At 42.3% G+C, this 19,968-nt stretch overlaps 1 protein-coding gene across 1 annotated transcript in view; it reads left to right on the top strand.

Moving 5' to 3' along the window:
• Nucleotides 1-19,968, top strand: part of LOC127629765 (MAP kinase-activated protein kinase 5-like) — a 116,200-nt gene that overhangs the window by 58,526 nt on the left and 37,706 nt on the right. The window contains exon 9 of the mRNA XM_052106999.1: nt 11,079-11,266. Coding sequence (XP_051962959.1) covers nt 11,079-11,266 — 188 coding nt within the window. The remainder of the gene's footprint in view (nt 1-11,078; nt 11,267-19,968) is intronic.

Raw genomic sequence — 19,968 nt, 5'->3', positions numbered from 1 at the left:
GGTTAGCCAAAATGTTGGACAAAATTTTAATGTCTTGCTGGATCAGGGAAATTGGATGGTAACTCTTACACTCGCTCGGATCTTTGTCCTTTTTAATTATCAAACCGATCCGGGCTTGTGTCATGGTTGGCGGAAGCTTTCCATTCTTTAATGATTCTGTATGAACTTCTAACAAAAGTGGAGCCAGTTCTGTAGCATAAGATTTAAAAAAATTCAGCTGCAAAGCCATCTGGCCCAGGAGCCTTGACTGTAGGTAAGGCCTTAAGTACCTTTTCAAGCTCCTCCAAGGTTATCTCATAATCAAGAGAATTTGTTTTGCTCTGTCATCAGTTTAGGGAGTTCTAATGGTTCCACAAAGCTTCTAATATCTTCATCAGTAGACGAAGACGTGAAACTATATAAAGATAAAAAAAAATATTATTTAAAAGCATTAAAAGATATCAATGGCCGAGGTAAATATTTTACAGTGAGCCAATGGTATAAAAAAAAGACTCTGCTTTATATATCTAGCCTTCAGCTTCCCTGCTTTGTCCCCCGACTCAAAGTATGACTGTAGCCAAAACTCCACCTTCCGTGACAAAATATTATTATATCTGTATTTCATTCGGGTCAATTCCCTGAGGCCATCAGATTACATTTGGCACTTCAGCTCAACCTCTACATTTTAAATATTCCTTCCAACTCTGAGTTCTTGATCTTTGGATTTTTTTTGGTAAATGAGACATACTGTATGACCCCTATGGAACCGCCTTAAGTGCCTCCCAGGCCATACCCACAGAGGACACCAAGGACTAGTTGGTCTCCATATAAACATTGATTTCAGCCTTTAACATTTGTTGGAATTCAGGATTTTGCAAAAGGGATACAATAAAGCTCCAACTATATGATTTCTTGAACTAAGATGTTTCCAATTGAGCAAACAACAACAGATGAAATGAGGGACTTGATGTAAAAATCTGTTTGAGACATTTGAATTGTAGATGCTTACTTATCAATGTAATGAGTCCCCTGCTCTTACTTGAGCCAGCACTAAAGAAAACATGTCGACCCCATATCTCCCCAAATTTTTTAGCTTCCTGCGGGGAAAGATGTGTTTCTTGAGGAACATTTAAGAAGATAAATAACTTCTTTTATGGGGTGCCACAACCCATTCACATTCCATGTGGAGAGAGACAATCCACTCATACTAACATTTTAAATTTTTATATATTAGAAAATATAGGTTGTGTCAAAAATAAAACAATAAAGGCCACATTCCACATTAGTGCAACAATCAAACCCTGAACCTGCCCCCAAACCAAGCAAACAGAAAAAATGTGGCAACTTTGCCATCAGATTGCTCAAGTCCGGTGTTTCTATACACACCTTTTAAGACAGAATTACACAACAGAAAATATTCTATAAAACAAACTCCTGCCAATAAGCGGGATAAACACACAGAATGTTTAGATTCATCCACATAACTGTCCCAAATGTGTGTTCCTCCACAAAACAAATTCCAGACTCTAGCGGAACCAGCACACACAAAATAAGAAATAATAAAGAAATTAAATAATAAAAAGCTGTTCAGTTTCCTTGGACAGTCAAACAAATGTTCAGTGAGCCATCCCATTCAACTGCTACATGAGAGCAACAAATGACCCATTCACTCCAATGTCCTGCAAGAAATACTCCAACCAAAAGCACAAAAATTTGCCGATTCAGCCACAACACTGTCTTGAAGGAGTGTTGCTACACAAAACAAATTCCAGCCGCTAGGCGGAACCAGCACAAAAAACAAGGTGCACAGCTTCCTCTAACGATCAAGTTGATGTTCAATGAGTCGGTTCACTGGCTGCAACATGAGAACTACAAAATAACTTACTCAGTTCTTGACTTTATGAAGGACATTGCTTGCTGGGGAAATGTAAATACTTTATGGCCATCCTTGTTATCTATTCTCAATTTGTCCGGAAACATCAGTGCAAAATCGACCTTCTGTTGATGTACTTCTGTTCCTTGAATCGATCACATTCCTCTCTTGTCGAATTTGCAAAGTCTGGGAAAATAAAATGCTATGGTTCTTCCAAGAAAGCCTTTCACAACCCTTTGCAGAACACGAGATCTTTATCGGATGATCTCAGAAATTTGGCCAGAATTGTCGGGGCCTGTCTCCCTTAGCGGATTGCTGAGCCGGGACCCTGCGAGCTTGCTCAATTTCCAGCTTATGGCCTGTTATGTCATGTAGATTTGGAATGAGCCCATCCAGGAATTCCACCATATTCTGACCCTTTGTTCCCTCAAGAATTCCAACAATTCAGATGTTATTCCGTCAGTACAATTCTACATATCCTCCAGCATCTCCCAGATGCGCTCCAAATCTGCCTTGGTCGTTAGCGGATTAGCAGCTAATTCCCTCTCTGACTCCTGATAATCAATCCATTTCTCGAAATCCCCCACTCTTGTAACCACCTCAGTGAATTTTGTCTCCATGGCCGTGATCGATTGACATATTGCAGAAATATCCTCCAAGTCAGGAACGACCTTCATCAGCATTGCCGATTCTCCCTGAATTTCTTTCACCTCTCCGGCCAAATTGACTCCCTGGCTTGTGGCCTCCGGAAGGGCATCAGCTTGAGCAAGTAAGTGTCTCCAGAGCCTGAGGATTTGAATTCTTTGACATATTGTCTTCCTAGAACAGTTATGGTTCAGGGTGTATCGAATCTCACTAGTTTATGACACAAAAAGTATCAAAACTTGCAAAGTGCGTAGAGTTCGCAATTCACACATTTGAACCTCGCATGGTGTCACGTGACTCTCCGGATCCATTTTAACCTTAAACAGATTAATCTGAGAACCCTTCCTGGCAGAAAAAAAACAACCATCGGCAGCGGGTAATGCAGTCCTGCATGAGGCTTGCCGACGGGAAGCGACTAAATGCTCAAGGCTAGGTGAGAGGTTCCTCCTCCTCACCACCCAGGTAGCTCATCTGACTCTACCACCTTTCCAGGACTGCATGGAGGATCTTTAAAAAGCAGGGGAGGGAGCAAGAGGCTTTTAGATTATTTTTGCCACACAGGCGATACCGGGGAGAGGACAGACATCATGGCAAGGACCAAGATGGGTTATCCCGTGCTCTTGGGAAGTGGCTTTCATAAGAACACCAGGACAAATCTTCCTCTTGATGTATAAATTCCTTTGCTCAAGCGGCAGCTCCTCCAACCCCCGCGGTAGGGGTCAAAGGAAGATTTTCATCTCGGTCTGCCTCTGCAAATACCCTGGAGAGCAATACTGAAAACCAAACCTATTCATCAATCCACGCACATAACCTGTATTGATCAGTCAAACAAAGTAGAGATTTCCCAATAAACACCCTGTGACGTCTTCTACAATCTCCTGTCTGAATCCAGACCATTTGTGTATCTGTGAGAGAATTCACTACCCTAAAATATAGTTAAACACAAGCACCCTGTAAAAAACATTATGAATATAAATATATCAATAACCCCCAAACACAGAAGAAAATCCAGTAAGTAACAGTAAGACCACCTATGAGCAAGACAGGGAATTATCAGCCCGTCTGCAAAACTGGGCAATATGTGTAGACTCCCAGTGGGTTTTAAAAATTAAACAAGTGGTACAGGTTGCAATTCATGAGAAGACCCCCACATTTCTTGGGAGTAAATTCAATGTTCAAAGAGAAATTGCAAAAATTCGGAGTGAAGAAATACTGTAAATTCTCTTCTCCTCAAAAAGGCAATTCAAAGAGTACAGAAGAGTCACAAAATGGGTCCTTGAGCCAGTATTTTCTCATTCCTAAGAAAGGGGAAGGCATCCGCCCCAGAATGTACATGAATACAGAATGTTGACACAAATCCCTGCCTCATTCTGTACAGACGGAAGATTGGTTCACTTCAGTCCATCTAAAGGATGCATTTTTTTTCCATTTTCAGATACAAAATGCGTGGAAGCAGCCTTAACACCGTTAAGACGACATGGGATGAGAATTTTGACACAACAACTGGTTAGTTTGTACCATGTCGAGGGAAATGTCAGAATCACATGCAGCGACCATGGTGGCACATCTGAATGGGGTTTGTGGTGAACCTGAAGAAGAGCTTTTTAACTCTGACACACTATGTGACTTTTTAAGTCTGTGAAATTGTGTAAATCAGAATCGTCTGGGAAGACTGGTCATGTTTCAGCTATATCTGTAGTGCCATTAGGACTTTTATTCATGAGGAATTTTCAGAGATGGGTGAATTCTCTGAAGTTGAATCCCTCGAGACATCTACGTACAAAGGTGCATATATCAGCTCACTGTCTCAAGAAGGCAAGAAGCTTCTGAAGGATTTCCACCTGCCAGTCTGATTCTCCCAATTCTGTCCAGATCACAGAGGGGGATGGTGCTTTTAGTCGCTCCACTATGGCCGGGGCATGGACAATGGAAATAGTTCAGCCATTTTATGCAGACCTATGATGCCTTTCTCGGTGTAGGGACCTCTTCTCTTTAGCTGGAGGGATGATATTCCATCCACAGAGGTGGTAACTCTGGATATGGCCCGTGAGAGGTCTAACCTAAGCCCTTGCAGCTTGCCACAGAATGTGATTTTCAATATTCAAAGTGCCAGAGTGGGCTTTACAATTTATTTCCTCAGTTCCAGTTATTCTCACTTTTCTTCAAGGAATTTTGGATCAAGGAAAAGCATACTCCACTATTAAGGTCTACCTGACGGCAATTTCAGCTTGTCATATAGGATTTAATGACAAGACAGTGGGAGTGCATCCTATCATATGCGTATTAATGAAAAGTGTATACTGTCTGTGACCTGTCATTAAGCCCATTGCCGTTTGTTCTAGAAGTACTGGGCGATGCTCCATTTGAAACGTTGGACGAAGAAGACATAAAAATTGGCACGTATAAGATTGCTCTGTTGGAGGCATATCGGTGAACTGCACACATTCTCAGTTAATGCTGCATGTCTCAGGTTCACTTGAAAGTTCTACATGGTCACTTTACGCCCGAACCTGAAGTTTGTGCCCCAAGGTGATTAAAGCTGGTTATTCTTGTACAAAAATTGAAATCCCAGCTTTTTACCCTCCTCCTTTTGCTTCATCAGAGGAATTGCATTTATTTTGTCCTGCAAGGTCATTGCAAGCATATGTGAATAATACGCAGAGCTTTAGATGATCCGAGAATCGCTTTCTGTCCTTTTTTAAACCCGTTGAGGGGTAAAGCACTGTCGAACAATGATTCCCACTGGGTAGTGGAAGCCATTAAGTTGGCTTACTCAGTGAAGGGACAGTTGTTATCAGGGAGCGTGAGAGCCCATTCTATGACAGGAATGGCTGCTTCTTGGTCTCCATTCAAGGGAATCTCCATGGAGGATGTTTGTGCGGCAGCCAAATGGGCTTGGATTGGAATTACTATACTAGTTTCTGACTAGAAAATACCATTCACGGCACTTTTAAAAATAATAAAGAAAATTGGGATCTTAGAAATATATGAAAGCTCAATTTTCTTGAATGAAGTCTTTGAAAATTAAAAATTGGTACTGGAAAAAGTATTTTAAAGTCCTGGGTACTCAAACCTATGCCGAAGACTCGTTACAGTTCTGTTTTGATGTGTCTGCGTCGTTCTGCAAGTACACTGCCAAAATGCTAGTGTATTCAGAGAAATATAGGGTGGGTTGCACCAACAAGGATTAATTTTACATTTAGATTAAATCAAGGTTTATCTGCTAATTCTGTTGCACCAAACTTTAAACCTTGTTTAAAAATAATCAGGGTTACATTTAAACCATTGTTTTGGTCCTGATTTAAATTTAACAGTAAATCTGAATGAACTTTTATCCTGTGCACCAATACTTTAATCTCTGATTTAAATCTCAGTTACGGATTAAATTTAACACTTGCAGATAAAAAAACAGACCTATAATTAAACATGAATGACTATGTAATAGAACAATAGATGTGCTGTCAGCCCTCTGAAAGAGGTTTCTCATAATATTTATTTTTATTATGGCCCAAAATCATGGGCTGTCATCCATGATACTTGGTTAAAATCTGGGGTGTGTTTACGGTATTATTTCCTTGGCTACGTTCACACAGTCAGTGTTTGTGATTGACAACTGCATTTTCTTACAGGTATGAGTCTTGAAATGTCCTGTTCATACAAAATCTTATAGTAGCGGCTTGGGATACTGTCTGTATGAACGAACAACCGAAGTCACAACCAGATTCTAACAGCTGTATCCATAGTGACATTGACTGAAGTAAATATTAAAGATAGAGACGTCCATAACACAGGCATGTATTTTCAAAATTGACTGCGTTATTAAATAAAGTTCTCCAAATGAGGCACGAGCTCATTCATCAGATCCGTGAGTTAACAAAACCCCACTTGAAACACACAAGACACGCTGATGTACTGTGCAGCGTGGCTCTCACATTATATGATGTGACTAACAACTAGTTGTCAAGTTTGGTTCCATTCACACTACACAGGTTTGCAGAGAATGCGGTTGTGAGACCTGAAAATTTACATGTGCCAATTCGGTTATAGAATGTGGCAGTCACACTTGTAAATAACTGTCCTCTGTGTAAGCGCAACCGTATTAAGCACTCAAAACAGGTCTGACAACCATATTCTTCTGCTGTGTGAATGTAGCCCTTGTGTACACATTTCAGCCTTGTGTTCTCTGTTGTGGCGCGATTACCCGCTTCCTTTAAATGCGGAGACACCTGAAGCGAGAGGAAAGCATTAATTCGGCATTAAACGAGAGCCGTTATAAGCGACAAGTGATCGTTATTACTTCCCTCATCTCTCATACTGCTTCAGTCAGCTGCCTGGGCTCTTTATATTGTATCTAGCCACAGCAGTGGTGATTGATGAGAGACCCATGCGGTCTTTTCTTAAATTATGCTGCCATTCTTTAAAGCTTGTGACATTGTATATGTTGCTGCAACATTTTCTTAACTTGCTTGATCGGCCTGGTGTACTAACGATGTACAGCTATGTTAAGAATCCATCATGGCGGACAAAAATAATCACAGTAAATGTTTTATTCACAGGTTAAAAGTTTCATCTTTGATTTGTTAAACCGCATTTAAAATTAAGTGGTGCAACACTACTCAAAATAAAACTTGGGTCAACAAACCTTGGATTGGCTCCTAACTCTGCTTAATAGAATCCATATTGGTGCAACCCACCCATAGGTAATATAAACTCTGAACAGGTGCTTTTGTTGACAAATTAGAAGTGTAAGTTTTCATAACTTGTGAAATATGATTTTTTATTGTATACTATACTGTTAAACATACGGTAAAAACATTGTACACTCACAAATCAAATATAAATGGAGTAAAATATTTGTGAAAAATGCAACGCTACCCCAGATATATATATATATATATATATATATATATATATATATATATATATATATATATATATATATATATCTCTGTCATGTATTTGTTTAGGATGGTATTTGATTACAAGGCATGTGTTGTTAAAATGTAAGAAGTGCACGTCAGGTTCGACGCAGAAGTGTATATCTGCTTTAACATGGACGTGTGTTTGTGTGTGGGAGAGAGAGAGAGAGAGAGAGAGAGAGCACGAGTGAGTGAGTGTGGTTGAGTGTGAGTAATTACATACATCTATCACAACTTTTATATAGTGACCAACAGTACCGTATATACCCGAATATAAGACGACACTGAATATAAGACGACCCCCCATTTTCCAGACTTATTTTGTGGAAAAAAATTGATTTTTGTGGAAAAAATCTGGTTTTCAACAGAAAATAATTTTATTTGAAAATTCTAGTGATAATTCATTGAATAAACATTTTAACACCATTCATTAAATATTTGGATTAATTTGTCACAAAATAAAGTGCACTGTCAATGAGTTCAGAAATAAATGAATGAATAACCTTTTCACAAAAAATGCAATAATTACGTGAGGCCTATGTATGCATGTAATTGTCGTACTGTGAAGATAAATAGAAAATAACATCTGCTTTTAATCAAACACATCTGACATTAAAGTCTTGAAACAAACCAAACTGTGGGGTTGCAATAAGAACAGCAGTGCAAATGGGCCTTTATGCTGCACATTAAACTAGGCCTATTCCTCACAGAGATCCCCTGCCTCGCTATGCTCACTCTCGCTGTCATCACTATCATGATGCTCCACGAGCCCCTCCCACAGAATGTCATCCTCGCTCCCATCAAGGGCATTTGATATGCAGCATTTCTTAAATCCATGAATGATGCTCTCCTGGCATATGGCATCCCATGCTTGGAGGATCCAAGTACAGAGCAGATGCACTGCTGGCTTCTTAATTTTTCCAGTAGGCGTCAGTGAGTGATCGCCTGACAGGAGCCACTCAGTGTACCTCTTGCGCAGATTATCCTTGAATGGCTTGTTGACGACTACATCCAATACCTGTAGCTGGCTTGTCATCCCCGGTATGATCACTAGATCACCGTTCATTTTCCGCAACTGAGTTTTGACGGGCTCCGTCAAGTGTCCGCGGAATGCATCCAAAACGAGCATATTTCTCTTCTTATGAAGCGCACCGCGGCGCCTGCCCCACACTACCTTAAGCCAGTCCACTACCAGGTCAGTGTCCATCCAGCCCTTTTCCTGGGCACGTACGATAATGCTAGCTGGCATCGTCTCCTTTGGCATAGTCTTGCGTTTCAAAATCACATATGGGGGGAGTTTGGTCCCATCAGCGAGACACGCCAACATTACAGTGATTCGGTTTTTTTCATTTCCAGTAGATCGCACAATAACTGATTTGTCCCCTTTCTTGGCAACAGTGACAGATGTTGGCATGTCAAAAAACACTGGTGTTTGGTCAGCATTCCCTATCTGATCCAGGGGGTATGAGTGAGTTTTCCTCAGTTTAAGCACATATCGCTGAAAAGACAGCAACTTCTCCTCGAAGTCTGAGGGCAAGCGCTGGGCCAGACTTGTTCTACGCCGCAGTGTCAGCCCTTTGCGCCGCATCATTCGTGTACACCACCCAGTGCTAGCATTGAATTCATTTGTCGGTATGTTCAGCTGCTTGGCTATCTCCAGAGCCCTCAGCCGAATGATTTCTCTTGTGATTGGCATCGCATCCTGACGTTTTTCTATCACATATTCATAGATTCTATCATCAAGTTCTACAAACTTGCCACTTTGAGGTCCACGGAAAGCTTTCCTTTGGCTGTTGGTATTTTTTAGTCGTTCTTTTTGTGCTCGCCACCTTCGAACGTTGCATTCTGTGACTCCAAATTTTTTGGCAGCTTTGCAATTATTAGATGATTCCGCCTCATTCACTATCATAAGTTTAAAGTTGGCGTCATAACTGTTTCGAACGTGTTGGTTTATTTGACCAACTTTTGAAGCGCGTTCTCAAGATGATCTCTTGATCTCTCCATGGCGGCACTTTACTGTTTACTGTATTTAATTCATAACACTGTCACTAATTAATTAGCCTATCGTGTTGGCGCCCTCTACTGTTTCCCCCTGCTTTCTCCCTTTACCCCCGTGATTTTGTCTATATCGCGAATATAAGACGACCCCCCATTTTTCAGCCTATTTTTAGGACAAAAACCTCGTCTTATATTCGGGTATATACGGTAATTCTTTGGGCTCCTTTGGACACAGATTTGACTCGGACTCGATTGGTTAAAGACTCGACTAAGGGAAAACGTTAACCTAATACTACCATGTAATTGAGGAGTGACGCAAACAGTAATGCGACCTAGTGCTGATGGACTCATATGTCAGCAGTTTTGGAACACCTCTCAAATCCAATTAGATATGAGGAACAGAATCAACTTGTTCTAAAATGTTTCATATTGCATGTTTTTAAGAAGGTTTGCGGCAGGATAATTATCTTAATATTAGTGCTGTCAATAACATTTTTTTATTGTGATTAGTCACATACATTTTGTGTAGATAGTCACGATTAATTGCAGATTTTGAAAGTGCAAACATTTTACACTATATATTATTTTCCTGTCAAAATGCATGTATTTCCATTTTAGGAAGGAAAACAAAACAAAATGCAACAATATATAATGCTTAACATTTTCCAACAAAAAAAACATAAAGATAATAAATTAACAATTAAAGTAACGATAAACATTTGCCAAAGTGGGAGGTTGACTAATTGAAAGAATTAGTGCCCACATAGGTTGCAATGGGCACTAAATCTCTTAAACACTCATCCTCCACAATAATAATCTGCCGGTAGACCGTGACTATTCCCTTTCCTACAGCAATCTTAAAACCACATTCATGATTCACGCCAGGGCATCTTTAAACCTAAAGAGCACTTGCACACTAAAGCGTCTCATTCTGCATTTTGGCTATAGTTAAGACTTGATGTGCTTCTGTGTTAATTAAAATGCACCTTACATGCTTCTGAAAAGTCCAAGCTGGGCTTGTTTTGTACATCAAATACCATTATTTGGTACTTTCTCTTTCATTTTATCATGGAAGCAGTGTGTGTGTGTGTGTGTGTGTGTGTGTGCGTGCAGAGATTATTTTATTTACTGACATAACCTCCTCTATCATAGCAGAATGCGTAACGGTCAAGTAGTGCGACAGTACTGCCCATAGAATGTCTATGAGACCACCACATTTTGCTATCTTATGCTAAGCATGTAGGCTCAACTTGATAGAGGGACTCTGGTGTGTTTTGATGTGTACAACAGTTTAATGAGTCCAGGCAGACACATTACAAAGGTTCCGTGGTGAATGCGTTAATCACGATTAAGAAAAGTTAATGTGTTAAGATTCAAAAATGAATTGCATGCATTAACACTTGCATTCTGTCAGCTGTACTTGATATGCGTTGCTGCTAGCTTTAATGTGTTTTTTCACTGCAGTAAATTGACCTGTTTCAGTTAAAGAAAGCATTTCTTTTTTAGTTTTCTTTCTTATAAATACAGTGTAATGATACAGCAGAATGTAATGATTGAATTCTACACTTGCAATGCATTAATTATTGACGAAATTACTGTGTTTAGCTTGCTAGGTATGAAGGCAGTACATTTCTTCTTCCTCGCATTGCTTAACCTCTCCCTAGAGCTGTGACCTGTGGTCCTTGGGGGTGATCATCTATGTAATGCTGTGTGGATATCCTCCATTTTACTCCAAGCACCATAGCCGCACCATCCCAAAAGACATGCGCAAAAAAATCATGACTGGCAGCTTTGAATTCCCTGAGGAGGAGTGGAGTCAAATATCTGAAATGGCCAAGGACATTGTCCGCAAGTGAGTGTCCATTAATTTGGTTGACACACAATTTCTTGTAATTGCTTTTGTGATTGTTAATAAGGTTTGAGTGGAAGACAAGCATATCCCAACTGAAGGAAAATAAATGATAAGATACACATAAGAAATGATTGGTTAGTCGAACTTTGAGTTTTAATAACACATAAAAAGTGAAGACATAACTATATCAAATAAAATTTGTCTTTGGTGGAGTAGACCAGTGTCAGAAATGAAATTTTTCATTGAAAGGCAATATTTGCCCCCTGGAATTTCAAAATTGTAAAGAATTTTTTTCTTTCTAAAGATTTTTTTTAACCTTATAAAATCTGTTTAAACTTGTTATGTCAAATACATCTCTGAATAATGAGATAATGCAGGCTGTTACCAATAAATTTATGTCAGCGTCAACTAATATTTGTAGGTCTGGGAAGTGGGACCAATAAGCTGCCTGTTTTTAAATGGCCATGAAGGAGAATGGTTTTTGCCATCACGAGGTGTAGTTCCAGCATCTGGAACTACTAAAGGGGACCTGTTAATCAGCCAATTCCTGACGCCCTGATTGGCACTGATTTACCAATTTGGTTAAATTTAATTATATCCAAATTTCAATTCAAATTTGATTCATTTTGAAATTTTTCAGTTACAATGTCAACAAGCATGATTCATTAATTACACAATTGCCTGATCTCTGTACTGCATATTGTGCATTTTATATATTATATAAGTATTTAACAGTAGGATTATTTAACATGCCCACATATAATTATCATCATTATTAATATTGTTGTTAAATATTGTAGCATTTGTTTACAACAGCGTTTCTCAACGGGGGCGGTACAGCCCCCTAGGGGGCGTTTGGACAGTGTTGGGGGGCGGTGTGAACGAGGCAGCAGAGAGGGGGGCGCGCTCAGGCACAAATGGGGGGCGTTACTCAGAGGTACTCAACAGGTGGCCTGCGCAAACATCTTTTCAGCTCTTCTCCTTAGCCTATGTCTTCGTCTTGCTCGGATTACTGCTGCCACTTCACCAGGAAGATATGCCAGGAGAGCCGCTTCCTAAGTTACACATGCTTTTAAGAGGCGGAGAATTTTCAGCGCAAAATAGAGGCGCGCTTTCACCGGCTTTTTCTGTATATAACGCGGAATACATAATTAGGCGCATAATTTACTCTTCCCCTCCCATCTATTTATGTGACACTCCCACTTTCCCCTTGTCCATCCCATGAATGCATATGCATGACACGAAAATCTGCGCTTTCATCTCAGTGCGTCCCGTTCGTACATACCTCGCCATGGTTTTATGCGCACTTTGCGAAACAAATACGCCTGAAGTGGGCGCAAAAGCGTTAGTAGGCCTACATCTGGCCATGAGAATTTTAATTGTAATGTGATGATCGGGTGCGGATATCTAATCGGAGAAAATCATTGGTGATGGTGAGTTTGTTTTTAACAGCTGATTCGGGTGACGTTAGAGCTGATCCGCGCATCTCTACTCTGCAATGTGTAATTGGCCGATGGGAATAATAAAGTCATAATAATATAAATATTGATTTTATATTAGATGTCTTTTTGCAGTTATTCACCTAGTAAAATAATATACTACGTGGTCACCCTACGTTACTCACTGTTATTCATCACAACGTTTAAGCCTCTGACAACACATACAATGTTCATTTGAATGTAAAATAAAATTATGTCTGTGCAAATTAATGAATTCATATTTAAATGTTGCTAATAACCCACTCGGCTAGTTACCGGCAAATGATCTCCATAGCAACGCCTAAAAACAAATGCCGCAGCCGGCAGCTGTCAGAGTGGTAGAAAGAATGTGTCCAATCAAAATGTACACAAGTTTCGCGGTTTTTAATGTGTCCAATCAAAATGCACACAAGCACAATTACATGGGCTAAAACAATTTTGATATCAAAACACATTTAAACATCATGGCGGAAAACAAGAAGTGCAGACAGTACAGTGTTGAGTACATTAGGTATGGCTTTATTCCCTCACCAACAAACATCCAGCTTCCGATGTGCCTGCTTTGCCAGCAGGTTTTCTCTAACGAGGCAATGAAACCGTCCCGTCTAAAGGAGCACGTAACTAAAATTCACCCCGATAAGTCATCCAAGGATGCTGCGTATTTCCAGAACCTCAAGGAGCAACTTTCAAAACAGTCCATCTCCAAGATGTTCGCTAGGAAGGTAAACCAGACAGAGAGTGGGTTACTGGCCTCCTATAACATCTCTCTCTTGATAGCGAAGTCGGGGTTGCCATTTACAGTGGGGGAGAAGCTGGTTATCCCAGCGATTAAAGAGGCCATCTCCACCATAATGGAGAGAGACCCATCGCCAGTGATGCAGGCCATCCCGCTCAGCAATGACAGTGTGGCTCGGAGAATAAAGGAGATGGCGCTGGATACAGAGCAGCAGTTGTGTGCCACACTGCGTGAAAATCCATTCAGTATCCAGCTGGATGAAACCACGACAATAGATAATAATGTTCTGCTGATGGCGTATGTGTGTTATATGTCTGAGAGAGATGTGGCCGAGGACGTTTTGTTTGCCAAATATCTCTTCACTGACACACGAGGGGAGACGATCTTCAGGGCTCTGAGTGACTACCTGCTGGAGAACTCTATTCCGATCGCCAACATCCTCGCCTGTGCCACAGATGGAGCTCCCGCTATGGTTGGCAGGTACCGTGGCTTTGCAACATTGTTAAAGGAGCGTGTGCCGCAGGTGTTAAAAGTGCACTGCATGTTGCACCGTCACAATTTAGTGGCCAAAAATATAAGTCCTTCTCTCCACCAGTCTCTGAACATCGCTGTCAGGGCCATAAACAAAATTAAGGCCCATGCTCTGAACGACCGGATCTTCAGGCAGCTGTGCGAGGAGAATGATGAAGCGTTTCAGCGCTTGCTGCTCCACACCGAGGTACGCTGGCTATCCAAGGGCAACTGTCTGGCTAGGCTGTGTGAGTTGTTCACAAGTGTCCTGGAGTTTCTTGCCGGTGCCGACGCAGCTCTAAGGGACACGCTGTGGTCCTGTCGCGGTGACATCTTTTACCTGCCAGATTTCTTTGGGAAGATGAATGAAGTGTCACTCAAGCTCCAGGGAGATGCCGTGACACTGGTCCATTCAAAGGCCACCATCTGCAGTTTCCTCGCCAAGCTGGAGCTGTACAAACAAAATTTGAGCAGGCGCCAATTTAATAATTTCCCTCAGCTGGCCAAGGTAGCTTATTATTATTATTAGTAGTATTATTATTAGGTATATTTTAATTTACAAAGGCAGCCTAAAAATAATCTCAGTAACGTTAACTGCCTTTCTGTACTTACATTCAGGTGGTTGATGAGCTGACGGACAACCACCTGCTGCGTTACACCGATCACTTGAGAGCAGTGAAGGCGGACATGGAGATCCGTTTCAGGGACCTCGACCAATTAGATGTCCCTGAGTGGGTGATGGAGCCATTTCAAGTGGATGTGTCCAGGAGTGAGGACGAAGTTCAAGAAACTCTCATCGACCTCCAAAATGATGAGGAGGCCAAGTCAAACTTTCGGACCTGTGGCTGGCGTGTCATGTGGGCCACGCATGGTCAGCGTTTCCCTCTTTTGTGGAAGAGGATTCGTCTTCTGCTCCTTGCTTTTCCGACGTCATACCTTGTTGAGCAGGGGTTCAGTCAAGCTTTGCACATGCAGACGAAGTACCGCAGCCGTCTCAATTTGGTTACCTCAGGCGCACTCCGTCTCAAGCTGACATCATTGTGTCCTGATGTTAAAAAGTTGGCTGCCAGTCACCAAGCTCAGGGCTCACACTAATGACCGTAATTAATTAAAAAAAAGTGGCTGTTTTTGACGTTGTTTTGTCTTCGGTTCAGTTCAGGTGGCCGAGCTGTTGTCGTCTTTGTTCGTCATTTGAAATCAAATGACCGTTTGTAGGCTATTCAGATTTGAAGCCTAGTATATATTGCCTAATTGAGTACGCGAATGACCGCTGCTTTTTCATTGGCCATTTAGGTTAGTTACGTTATTGTTCACGTGATTGGTTCATCTTAAAAAAATGTGTGTGTGAGCCTGAATTTGTTTGAATTTCGAAATAAATTTGCAATACCTTTCAAACAATCCATGTGTTTTTGCATTTTTTTCCAAACACAATATTATTCAACTTGAGGCTTTTACATGTAGTTTAAAAACAATAAGAAACTTCTGTTTCAGTTTGTTTTTTTTTACCAAAAACTCAGGCTTCAGGTATCAGTGTTGCAATTGTTTGGCTGTAATAGTATTTCTGAAGTGTTTTTGGGTTTTTTTAGGTTTTTTTTAGGGGGGCGTTAAGAGGATTATGAAGAGGTCAGGGGGGCGTTTGTTCAAAAAAGGTTGAGAACCACTGGTTTACAATGTATTTTATGATTGATTGCCTGATTTTATTTATTTTTTTTACTTTTTTTTTACTAAAACATCCATCCGAGCACTTTCGGCCAGACATTCATATAAACTCAGCAAAAAAAGTATGTCCTGCTTTTTATTTTCAGCAAATTTAACGTGTAAATATTTGTATGAATATAAAAAGATTCAACAACTAAGACATAAACTGAACAAGTTTCACAGACATGTGACTAACAGAAATGGAAAAATGTGTCCCGGAACAAAGGGGGGTTCAATATCAAAAGTAACATTCAGTATCTGGTGTGGCCACCAGCAGCATTATGTACTGCAGTCCATCTCCTCTTCATGGACTGCACCAGATTTGACAGTTCTTGCTGTGAGATGTTACCCCACTCTTCCACCAAGGCACTTGCAAGTTTTCGGACATTCCTGGGGGGAATGGCCCTAGCCCTCACCCTCAGATCCAACAGGTCCCAGATGTGCTCATTGGGATTGAGATCCAGGCTCTTCGCTGGCCATGGCAGAACACTGACATTCCTGTCTTGCAGGAAATTACACATAGAATGAGCAGTATGGCTGGTAGCATCATGATGGAAGGTCATGTCAGGATAAGCCTGCAGGAAGGATACCACATGAGGGAGGAGGATGTCTTCCCTGTAATGCACAGCGATGAGATTGCCTGCAGTGACATAAACCTCAGTCCAATGATCCTGTGACACACCACCCCAGACCATGTCGGACCCTCCACCTCCAAATCAGTCCTGCTCCAGAGTACTCGCCTTGGTGTAATGCGCATTCCTTCTATGATAAATGCAAGTCCAACCATCACCCCTGGTGAAACAAAACCACGACTCATCAGTGAAGAGCACTTTTTTCCATCCTGTCTGGTACAGCAAAGGTGGGTTTGTGCCCATAGGCGACATTGTTGCCGGTGATGTCTGGTAAGTATCTGCCTTACAACTGGCCTACAAGCCCTCAGTCCAGCCTCTTTCAGCCTTTTGCGGACAGTCTGAGCACTGATGGAGGGATTGTGCATTAAAGTCAAGTCAAGTGGTTTTATTGTCGTTTCAACCATAAACACAGTCTGGCCATGAGGGCCCGAATGCTTCGGTACCTCTTGCCAGACGGCAGGAGGGTAAAGAGTTTGTGTGAGGGGTGTGTGGGGTCGTCCACAATGCTGGTTGCTTTGAGGATACAGTGTTTTTTGTAAATGTCTTTGATGGTGGGAAGAGAGACCCCGATGATCTTCTCAGCTGTCCTCACTATACTCTGCAGGGCTTTGCGGTCCAAAACGGTGCAAGTCCCAAACCAGGCAGTGATGCAGCTGCTCGGGATGCTCTCAATAATCCCTCTATAGTATGTAGTGAGGATGGGGGGTGGGAGATGTGCTTTCCTCAGCCTTCGAAGTAGAGACGCTGCTGGGCTTTCTTGGTGATAGAGCTGGTGTTGAGGGACCAGGTGAGGTTCTCCGCCAGGTGAACACCAAGGAATTTGGTGCTCTTGACGATCTCCACAGAGGAGCCGTCAATGTTCAGCGGAGAGTGTTCACCTTGTGCTCTCCTAAAGTCAACAACCATCTCTTTTGTTTTGTTGACATTCAGGGACAGGTTGTTGGATCTACACCAGTCCATTAGCCGCTGCACCTCCTCTCTGTATGCTGACTCGTCGTTCTTGCTGATGAGACCCACCACGGTCGTGTCATCTGCAAACTTGACGATGTGGTTCGAGCTGTGCTTTGCTGCACATTCGTGAGTGAGGGAGGTGTCCAGGCCCAGCAGGTTCAGCTTTCCAATCAGGTGATGAGGAATTATTGTGTTGAATGCTGAGCTGAAATCTATGAACAGCATTCGAACGTATGAGTCCTTTTTGTCTAGGTGGGTGAGGGCCAGAGCCTTCCGTGGGTTGACTCTATGTAGAGTTTTCCTCACATCCGCCGTGGTAAGACAGAGCACCTGTTCGTTGGGAGGAGGGGTGGTCTTCTTCGTCACCACGTCGTTCTGCACTTCAAACCGAGCGTAGAAGTTGTTCAGTGCATCTGGAAGGGAGGCATCTTTGTCACAGGCAACTGATGTTGTCCTGTAGTTGGTGATGGCCTGGATGTCCTGCCACATGCACCGCGTGTCACCGCTATCCTGGAAGTGACTGTGGATTCTCTAGGCGTGTGCGCGCTTTGCCTCTCTGATTTCCCGGGACAGTTTGGCCCTAGCTGTTCTTTGGGCTGCCTTATCGCCTGCTCTGAAGGCGGAGTCTCGGGTTCTCAGCAGTGTGCGCACCTCCGCAGTCATCCATGGCTTCTGGTTGGAGCGTGTGGTGATGGTCTTGGAGGAAGTGACATCATCAATGCACTTGCTGATGTAGCTGGTCACTGATGCTGTGTATTCCTCCAAGTTGGTAGAATCGCCATATGTTGCAGCCTCCCTGAACATGTGCCAGTCAGTACACTCAAAACAGTCCTGAAGAGCAGAGATGGCTCCTGCTGGCCAGGTTTTCACCTGCTTCTGAAGCGGTTTTGTGCGTCTGACGAGAGCAGTCTGTATGCTGGAATTAACATAACAGAGATGTGGTCTGAGTAGCCGAGGTGGGGGCGGGGCTCCGACCGGTACGTTTGTGTAAAAAAGATCAAGCGTGTTCGCCCCTCTCGTTGCAAAGTCCACATACTGATGGAATTTAGGGAGCACTGTCTTGAGATTCGCATGGTTGAAATCTCCGGCAACAATAAACAGTCCGTCGGGGTGAGCACTCTGCAGTTCGCTCATAGCCCCATACAGTTCACAGAGCACTTCCTTAGCGTTAGCGCTGGGAGGAATGTAAACTCTGGTTATGCAAACAGTGGTGAATTCCCATGGTAAATAATAAGGTCTGCATCTAACAGTCACAAGCTCCAACAGCGATGAACAGTAGCTAGAGACTGGCATAAAGTCTTGCACCATTCTGTGTTGATGTAAACGCACAAGCCACCACGGCGAGTCTTACCGCAGAGAGCTGTATTTCTGTCAGCACAAAACGAGGCGAGCCCGTCTAGCTGAATGCCGGTGTCCGGAACTCTGTAGCTGAGCCATGTCTCCGTGAAATCAATGACGCAGCAGTCTCTAAACTCACGCTGCGTAGTGTGCTGGAGTTGGATATAGTCCAGTTTATTGTCCAGGGAGCAAACATTTGAGAGCAGGATAGACAGGAGAGCCGGCCAGCTTGGGATTGTTTTTAGCCTAGTCTACTGCAGTCTAAGCGTGACTGTATGCCACAACATTTTCAGTTGTCCACTGAAAACATACATAGAGTAAAGACCTGATCTTCTTTGACAAGGGCCAAATTGTTATGGTCAGATTTTAAATTTTAATGATGGTTACAGGAGGAACGTGTCACAACACGCAATGCATCGCACCCTGCTGCGTATGTGGCTGCATAGCCGCTGACCGGTCAGAGTGCCCATGATGACTCCTGCAAACAAAACCCTTCATCAGACGAACAAGGACAATTGCATTTATGTGAACTTTTGCAGTTAATCTAGAATGGACTTCAAAGACAAAGATCTTACAGTTCCTACAACAATTCTCTTACCACTGCTACGCTGATGACAAGCAATTCTATTGTATTTCCAGCCCAATGACACCACAGTGACTGCTCGAATTGCTGCCTGCCTGGCAGACATCTCAACCCAGCCAAGACTGAATTCCTTGTCTTTCCAGCCAACCCTGTTGTTGAACACAACATCACCATGCAGCTGGGTACAACTACAGTTTCGCCTTCCAAAACGGTCAGAAATTTATCGATGACTAGCTAAATTTCACAGACCACATCTCAAAGACTGCAAGATTATGTAGATTTACACTCTACAATATAAAGATACAATATTCCTCTCTGAACATGCCACACAACTGCTTGTTCAGTCACTTGTCATAACTAGACTGGACTACTGTAACTCTCTCATTGCAGGCCTCCCTGCATGTGCAATTAGACTTCTGCAAATGATCCAGAATGCAGCAGCACGTCTGGTCTTTAATGAACCAAAGAGAGCACATGTTACACCACTCTTTGTCTCTCTCCACTGGCTGCCTGTTGATGCACGTTTTAAATTCAAGGCTCTGATGCTGGCATACAAAACAGTCTTGGATCTGCTCCAGCTTACCTAAAATAATTTTTACAGAACTACACGCCCTCCAAAAGCCTACGTCTGGTAAGGAACTTCGCCATGTCATACCAACACAAAGAGGCACAATACGTCTAGGTTACTATTGTAACCCACGTTCCCCGATGGAGGGAACGAGATGTTGTATCAATTGAACGACACTAGGGGTCTTTTCATGCGCAAAAGCGCATCC

The sequence above is a fragment of the Xyrauchen texanus genome, chromosome 3 (genome assembly GCF_025860055.1).
Source record: "Xyrauchen texanus isolate HMW12.3.18 chromosome 3, RBS_HiC_50CHRs, whole genome shotgun sequence".
NCBI lineage: Eukaryota > Metazoa > Chordata > Actinopteri > Cypriniformes > Catostomidae > Xyrauchen > Xyrauchen texanus.
The sequence above is the reverse complement of the archived record's forward strand: the minus strand, read 5'-3'. Positions and strand labels throughout refer to the sequence as shown.